This window comes from Brachyhypopomus gauderio, unplaced genomic scaffold (genome assembly GCF_052324685.1).
Source record: "Brachyhypopomus gauderio isolate BG-103 unplaced genomic scaffold, BGAUD_0.2 sc117, whole genome shotgun sequence".
Taxonomy (NCBI): Eukaryota; Metazoa; Chordata; class Actinopteri; order Gymnotiformes; family Hypopomidae; genus Brachyhypopomus; species Brachyhypopomus gauderio.
Window position 1 is genome coordinate 194,349 of NW_027506938.1, and position 9,065 is coordinate 203,413.

At 41.6% G+C, this 9,065-nt stretch overlaps 1 protein-coding gene across 1 annotated transcript; it reads right to left on the reverse strand.

The window, feature by feature from the left end:
• Positions 1-1,718: 1,718 nt before the first annotated feature.
• Positions 1,719-8,678, reverse strand: LOC143497959 (E3 ubiquitin-protein ligase TRIM39-like). The gene is made up of 6 exons (XM_076993612.1): positions 8,274-8,678; positions 7,596-7,691; positions 7,257-7,487; positions 7,010-7,032; positions 6,566-6,684; positions 1,719-2,272 (listed from the first exon to the last, which is right to left on the reverse strand). The coding sequence occupies exons 1-6, from the start codon at positions 8,676-8,678 to the stop codon at positions 1,719-1,721; spliced, it is 1,428 nt and encodes a 475-aa protein (XP_076849727.1).
• Between the last annotated feature and the right edge of the window lie 387 nt (positions 8,679-9,065).

Consider the following 9,065-nt stretch of genomic DNA (forward strand, 5'->3'; position numbering starts at 1 on the left):
AGACGTCCTCAGAGAAAATTACAGGCGGAATTACCTACTGTTTTTCGCTGTACTCCGTGGTCGTCTGGTAATTTTAGTCCCGTCCGGATCCACATGTCTGAGTTTATACATGCAGACATCACCTCGCGTTTAATAAAACAGCTATATGTCCACTGCCACGCACCGTAGTTACACGTTGGGCGCGCGTTTTCACGGAGATCCACGTAAAGACAGCGGCGAGCGAAAATGGATTTACTGGATTTTTTAATGGATTTATTTTATTTTATTTAACGGATTTATTTAGCTATTTACATTCATTAGCGATTTTTTATAATGTGTTTTCTGTATTGGTTTAACAAAATAGCTTAACTTAAACGGAGATCTTAAATGCTGAACTGAACAGTAGTAAAGTTAAAAGTTAAAAAGGAATCATCAGAGTTGGCAGTGTGACATTATTAAACATGCTATCACGTGACAAGGCGATGTCATGTGACCGAGAAAGCCAAAAACTCACGGGTCCTCCTGTTTTTTCAATTGCTGTCCGGATGCAAGAGTTTTATCACTGAGTACAAGGGTGAAATATTTTTCACAGACGTCCCCCTGAAAAACTAATCCCGTCCGGATAGGGCTATAGATAGATAAATGGTGTAAGACTAGACAGATATGTTTACAGATATGCTTATATGCTTACATGTTTATGTTTTTGAAACCATGTTTATTCTTTTGTGTATCATGCCATAATAAGATAAATGGCACGAAGTTGTGGGCCACGTAACCTAACGGAGCGGGGTCAGGGGATGCTGAAGCGCATAGTGTGAAGAGGTCACCAACTTTCTGTAGAATCAATCACTACAGACATCCAAACTTCATGTGGCCTTCAGATTAGCTCAAGAACAGTGCGCAGAGAACTTCATGGAATGGGGTTTCCATGGTCAAGCAGCTGCATCCAAGCCATACATCACCAAGTGCAATGCAAAGTGTTGGATGCAGTGGTGTGAAGCACGCCGCCACTAGACTCTAGAGCAGTGGAGGTGCGTTCTCTGGAGTGACGAATCACGCTTCTCCATCTGGTAATCTGATGGATGAGTCTGGGTTTGGTGGTTGCCAGGAGAACGGTACTTGTCTGACTGCATTGTGCCAAGTGTAAAGTTTGATGGTTGGGGATTATGGTGTGGGGTTGTTTTTCAGGAGCTGGGCTTGGCCCCTTAGTTCCAGTGAAAGGAACTCTGAATGCTTCAGCATACCAAGACATTTTGGACAATTCAATACTCCCAACTTTGTGGGAACAGTTTGGAGCTGGCCCCTTCCTCTTCCAACATGACTGTGCACCAGGGCACAAAGCAAGGTCCATAAAGACATGGAGAGCAGAGTCTGGTGTGGATGAACTTGACTGGCCTGCACAGAGTCCTGACCTCAACCCGATAGAACACCTTTGGGATGAATTAGAGCGGAGACTGAGAGCCAGGTCTTCTCGTCCAACATCAGTATGTGACCTTACAAATGCACTTCTGAAAGAATGGTCAAAATTCCCCATAAACACACTCCTAAACCTTGTGGACAGCCTTCCCACAATAGCTGAAGCTGTTCTAGATGCAAAGGGTGGACCAATGTCATATAGAACCCTATGGATTAGGAATGAGATGTCACTTTTTATTACAAATTTCTCATTGATTAACCACTGTAACATTTTCCAGTGAACAAAACTAATTCTTCTACACGTTCATTCTTATATATAAAGATTAATTCAAGACAACATTAACTTTGCTGGTTACTGATATCTTTGCTGGTAAGATCCTCATAGGAGAGGAACTGTAACTGCAGAATAATGGGAAAACAGTGTCAGTAAAAGTGTCTGTTATAGTGTACAGGTGTGAACTGGTTAGAAGATCAGTGAATGTCACTTTCCCCCTGTCCCAGTCCAGCTGAACTCTGACCCTCTGCAGTTTCTCTGTAGGTGTGAAGTAGTGATCTTTCTGTCCTGGGCAGTATGTCCAGTATTTACCAGTGATTTTACTGTAGCCCAGACGCCACACTGACTCCCAGACCCTCTCTCCCTTTCTCCATTCAGACTCTCTAATTACACCCAGTTCCCAGTATTCACTGTCTCCAACATCAACATCCCAGCAGTGTGTCCCTGAGTTAAAGCCCTCAGAGCCCAGGACACACGCCCACACATCAAATCTCTCTGGATTATCAGGAAGCAGTGATTTCTGTGGTCTGCGTTCTACAGTAGTGAGATCATCAGACAGGTGGAGGCGTCGATGTGCAGTGTTGGGGTCCAGAGTAACAGGGTCTGAGGAGAGAGAACAGAATGAATCATGTTCTTCATGTGTTTATGTGATGAGGTCACATCTACAGACTGCAGGCCCTTTACTGTGAGTGAAATGCTGCAGTAGGTTGATAAGAGGGAAGTGATGGTGATGTTGTGTGTTCACCACACACCCCTGCAGTACTTGTGTGCTTGTTGTTTTGACACTTGAAATTGTGTCTGTTTATTCATTTATATATTTCTACATATCTTGGATTCATTATTTGATTATCACATGTGACACTTAACTAGTGCAGTGTTACTGTTACACTGAGTGTCACACTGCATGTGTGTATTATGAGTGTCTGTGTACTGAAGTGTGTGTGTGTCCTCATTAGTGGGTAGATACCGTTACAGTTCCCCCACTAAAGGACGCTACTCCCAGAGTGACTAACACAAGTGGTGTAGGAGACAAAATATAAGGACCTTCTTTGCATTGTGTGTAAATGTATTTAGTTAATTTACTTTTTTATGAATGAATGAATGTTCGAATTATATAGCGCCTTTCAGAATACTCAAGGCGCTTTACAATTTTAACACAGGTACAAGTCACAGACAACCAATCACACACACCGGCGAGAAGCGGCAGCCAATTGCGCACAGCGTACTCTCTACCGGGATCCACAGCCCCCTGGGGGACTGAATGGGGTGCAGGAAGGGGAGTGAGGACAGACCCTAGTGGCAGAGCACCATCCACCACTGGGCACACAAGCACACACACATTCATGCACACACACTCAGACATTACTTTTTATTGAACAGAGAGACACAGACACACACTCAGGGAGAATTTGTCAGGGACTGCCAATTTCCCTAAAGAGGTGCATATGTGTGTATATATTGCTGTTTAATATAGTATTAAGATGCCAAAGGTGATATTTTTACTGATTATGTAAATATAAATGTCTACAGGCACCATTTGTTTAAGTCAGTGGTTCCCAAACTTTTTCTGCCGTGCCCCCCTTTAGTAGATAAGAATATTTTTGCGCCCCCCCTACACACCCACCCCCATATTGACACATGTGCACATGTTTTAAGCCGGGTTTATACTTGACGCGTCGCGAGGGTCCACGCGGCAAAAATGACGTAATTGCGGTGGCTCCGTACGTGTGGTCGATTCGCGAAGTCGTGCACTATTTACACGTGTGTCTGCTCGTGCACCTCTCGAATTTTGTAACTTCACGCGCGCCGCGTCTCAGCGCAATGAACAAAGTCATATTTGCAGGGTTCATACACCTATACAAGGTGGAATTCAAGCACTTGCACGTCACTTTCAAGGTCCATTTCAATATTTCCCAGCACGTTAAACTTAATTAAGTTAAATATTTATACATATACTCGAAATGATTCGAAATAATTCGCTTTTTAATCACATTATTTAATGGTGGTTTATTTTCAAAACGCCCAATCTTAACGTCTTCACGTTCTCTCATGTTTCGTCCTGGAATTACAAGAGGCTCGTATTTGTTAACGTAATACAAGAGAACTGTTCAGTCAGACAGATATTTGTTGTGAAATGAAGTAGTTACAATTTCAAGCATTTTCAAGTACTTTAGCCTAAATTCCAGCACTTTTCAAACCTGAAACACAAGCAACATTAAAATTCTTCAGGTAAATGTTTCTTCCCCTGTTTTTGAGGGGTGTTTCTTTATACTACCACATATTGTTTCGAACAAAACTACAAAGAATGTGACGCGGCTAGTATAAACGCCTCCACCATTTGCGCAAATTCATATATATTTCTATCTATATAGATCTATGTATATATATAGTGTGTGTATATATTTATTTATTTTGATGCCTGGTGTAGCGTCAGGTAAAAATGTTCTTTCACCGGTTTTGCAGGGGTTTTTTATTCTCCACTGCCACCTATCACCACCTATCGTTTCGGAGAACACTGCAGTGAAGCTTGCGCAAGTATAAACGCCTCCACCGTTCGTGCAGGGTCGCGTGAGTTGGGCGGAGTTACGCGCTTCGGTCACTCGCGAAACCAGGCTTTACTTCCAAGCTCCGTAACACATCTCTTTTGGCTTTGCTCCTTCACACAAAGGTTTTGGAAGGAGTTTAGTAAATTTATTAATAACCATATTTTAAGGAAGTATGCTGGGAAAATGTCTTATTTTGCTTCTAAAGTTTCCCCAGAAAGGATGCAAAATGTTTTTTTATAATAAATTTACTTATTCTTTTTGCTAAAGTGCGCCCCCCACTTTGGGAACCACTGGTTTAAGTGAAGTAATTAGGTCACTGTCTCTTTAAGAGCTAAGTGGCGACGGGGCGGGAAGCTCATGTTATGGCGCATTTCCACACGGGCCTGCTTGGCGCGGTACGGTTCGATTCGCAACGGTTTGTGAGTGTTTCCATTAGTACCAGGTACCAGTTTGCCGGTACCTTCAGGTACTTTTTTCGTACATACTCGCTCGAGGTTCTAACCGTTCCAAAGCGGAAAACTTCTGTGACGTGGAAGAACAGCATGACCAGTGTCGCTATATTTAGCGATTTTTCAGACCCTCTAGGGACTTTTTGTAGTAAAAAGCGACTAGCGACAAATCTAGCGACTTTTTGTGGTGTTATTGGAGACTTTTGGAGACTCTGAACAAACACGCTCTTTAGTTGCTGTCCTCTGGGCCGTGAGCCCCGGCGGGTGCTGCCGTGAGCCCCGCCCACAACACTCAGTGCAGTCTCACACTCAGAGCAGACCCTCACCGCTCCACGTCCACACTGCACATGAACTGCGCATGCCCAAAGCTGCCGCTGATGGGGGATGTAAATATAAATGCTTTAGTCTTCAGTGAGACACGAAAAGAAATCACTGCATTTAACTCACACAGTCTCAGTCATTCTTCACCTCATTCACCACATAGCCAGTCACTCGTCTCGTCCACAGTGCATCTCTGTGAAAGCTAAACATCTAGCTTAAACATTTAGCTAACTCTCCACAGTATGTGCGTCTCTGTGAAAGCTTAACATCTAGCTAACTTGCTCATCATGTCTCACTCTAAACTCTATTCTCAAAAATACAGGAAAGAGTGGGAATCAAATCCTGAATTTAAGGCAGGCTAAAGCCATGTATTGGAGATAATACACGGGCATACTGCCTGTATTGTAAGGTTGATTTCTATGCCAACTAGTTCCTGCTAACTGCTACTCATATACTAACAATTAACAACACAGCAAAAAAACATTATTTATGTAATTTACGTAAACAATTATTTATACAAAGCATTAAAGTCATGTAGTTATTTTGAGAAGTGACCTATTTCAAAGACAACAGATGTTGTTCATTTGTAGTTCTAACATATTTAGGGTGTTTTTACTCATTTTTTTCTCTCCCAACGTTATTATTTTACAGCTTCAAAAAACATGTATTATGCAAATTAGGTGATGACGTCATTTAGCGACTTCTAGCGACTTTTAGGACAACCAATAGCGACTTTCCTTACTGAGGAGTTGGCAACAGTGAGCATGACACTGATTGGCCAGGGAGTGTTGTCACAGGTTGCGTCACAGGAGAGCGACTCCTCCGCTATCGCCATCTCGTCCATTGTTGTACGGTGTTGTGGTCGCATACAAATGATGTCACGTCACTACAACCCGCGCGCCAACAGCGACTCCACCCACATTGTGGTGGTCCACCATTGTAATGGAAACACAACGCAACCGTACCGTTCCGTTGCGAATCGATCCGTATCGAACCGTACCGCGCCAAGCAGGCCCGTGTGGAAATGCGCCATTGGTTTTGGGGGATAAGTGAGTAGTTGAGAATGCTGGTAGCAACACAGTTTTATTACCGTGTTTAGCGTTACGGTTTGTGTTGCATCATATATTTGGAAGGACCTAACCATGGTTTGAAAGTTTTGTTTTAAGTTTATTTCATCACATGTATAGCCTGGAATAAACAACCGTTTTGTTTTGTTCATCACGGAGCTTTGGGGAAGTTTCCTTTACGTATCGGAATAACGCAGACACGAGTAAAGAAAGTTGCTTCATTCACCACTTGAGGGGGTGGGACAACAACTCAAAGGACAACACTGGGACAGATACAAAGATGGAGACAGGGCCAAAGACAGAGTCAAACACAGAAACAAAGACTGACAGGGACGCAGAAAAGAAAAGACACAGACACAAAAATGATGACAGGGAGACAGACAGAGACAGACACAGAGACAAGGGAGAGTCCCAGCTGACACGCTTGGTCCCTCAGAGATGGAGATCCATGGAGCTCAGACTCAGGGTACCGGACTTCCTATAGACCCCTAGTATCCAAGATCCAAAACTCACAGTACTGGAGAATCTTCTGCATTCTCTCCCAGACTCTGAACTTCAGGTTGGAATGATGTTTTGTTACATTGATCGGAGCTCCTGACACCTTCTCATGTTCCTTTGGGGTGTGATGAACTCTGGAAATGTATAAAGCTGTACTATCATTATAATATATTAATATATATCATATTGAAATTATTCAAAATTTGTATTTACAAGTGAAAAATCTTTCACTGGAAATGTATAAAGCTGTATTATTATCTTTCATTAAACATATCAGTGTATCTTTCCACTTTTTGCACATCATCAGTATCAATGTATTTTTATTTTCTTAAATACCATCTTCATATTTCTTGTTTCTGAAATAACAGAGACCACATACTGACGATCTGAATGTATCAGAATAATTTCACAAACACAATGTGTAACACAATATATCAAACAGAAATAATAATCACTTACTGTTTCAATGTGGACGACACATTCTGAAAAGGATACAGAGGAATTTTTTTGATTCATTTTTTTCACAGAAAATGAAATCAAATTTTTGTCATTTTGTTTATATGAGGGTCAAAAATGCTTCTTATATGATAATAACATCAATGTTTCTAAAGACCCTTACACACACACACACACACACACACACACACACACACACACACACACACACACACACACACTAAAACGATACAGACTGAGTAATTCTTACTAGTAAGAACAGGATGTTCTCAGCTTCCATCTTCTTCTCTGTGTTTCTGATCTGATCTGAAAGAGATGCTATTTCTCCACTCATCTCCTCAATCTTCCTCCTCATCATGTGACTCTTCTGCTCCTCTTCCTCCTTCAGTGCAGCTATTCTTGCTGCTTCTTCATCTCTTAGAAACTGGTAGATCTTCTCAAACTCCTCCTTTGTCTGCCTCTCTGTGTGCTGGGCCTGATACTGGAATGGGAGATGATGAGAAAATATTAACTGTCCAAATGTGTGTGTTTCATTATGGTGTACGTGGACAGTGATCACAGTACCATTCAGAACTCAGTGACCTTTCACCTTAATGTGTGCTGCTGTTTTCTCACAGACTTGTTTATGTTCCTCTAAGACCTTCAAATGCTGCTGTAGAGACTCCAGTGAGGTCTTGAGTTTGTTCTGTAAAATACGGGTTTAGTAGAGGACTGTATGAGTCTTTCAGGACTGTATATATACATCTGTGTAGATGTGCTGGAGATTACAGAGATTTTAACGACTGGACAGAATGGCATGTTTAATATGATTCCTTTCATCCTTTTATTATCAAAAGGACATGTTTTATATTTTGTAGCAGGTTGTATATCAATATTTTATTTATATTAAGTTTCACTGGGAATGAAGGTCTGATTTAGTTGTCGGAAATCTCATCATCTGACAAATTTATTCTAGACTCTGTAACATATACACTGCTCAAAAAAATAAAGGGAACACTTAAACAACACAATGTAACTCCAAGTCATCCACACTTCGTGTTCAGATAGGAAGCAACACTGATTGTGAATCAATTTCATCTGCTCTTGTGCAAATGGAACAGACAACAGGTAAAAATGAGAGATTTTCAAATGATTTCAAAGATTTTTATTAATTGAGATCTAGGATGTGTTATTTTAGTGTTCCCTTTATTTTTTTGAGCAGTATATTTCAAGATAATTGTAAACATTGGAAAACATTACAGTTAAAACATTAGTGTACATTTCATACCTTAAAGTCACACACAGCTTCCTCTACTGGACAGCAGTTGTGAGTTTTATGTGCCTTTGAAATCTGACACACCAAACACACAGGCTGCTGGTCCTCCAGACAGAAGACTTTGAGTTTCTCATTGTGCAGACTGCAGAGCACCTCAGACCCTGCTGAAGATCTCTGACTCCTGCTCGCTAGAAAAGCCTCACACAAGTTCTTTAGGACAAGATTACAGGGAGGATAATCTCTTGAAGATCTTCTCCTACAAACTGGACATTCTTGAGACCCCTTGGTTTCCCAGAACTGCTGCAGACAGGTTTTACACACACTGTGGCTACATGACAGTATAACAGGATCCCTGAAGATGTCACAGCACACAGGACATGAAAACTCTTCTTCTGACAGAGGGTTTGTAGCATCCATTTCCTCCAACAGCTGCTGTGCTGTTTCTCTGTAATGTCTCCTTCTGTACAAACTTCACTTTCACTTTTAGATCTTCTGTAATAAATACAGTAGCACAGGAGAGAATCAGTCACTGTAGTCCTTTATCCAGCTGAGGGAGTTTGAACACAGAAGACTAGTGTGTGACTCCAAGATTTACTTCCTCAAACATGCAGACGTGTACAGGGAGGAGGGGCTTTGGTATAAAAGTTAATAAGCTGAAAAACATATATGATTTCTCCAACAGTTGGTGACAGTTCATTTATACTAAGTGAATCAGGCGACCCTCAGCTGTCTCTGTATTGTCAGAGTGTAGAGAACTGCAGCTGTAGAACAGATCACTGTTAGGATGTGTTCAATGGTCATACA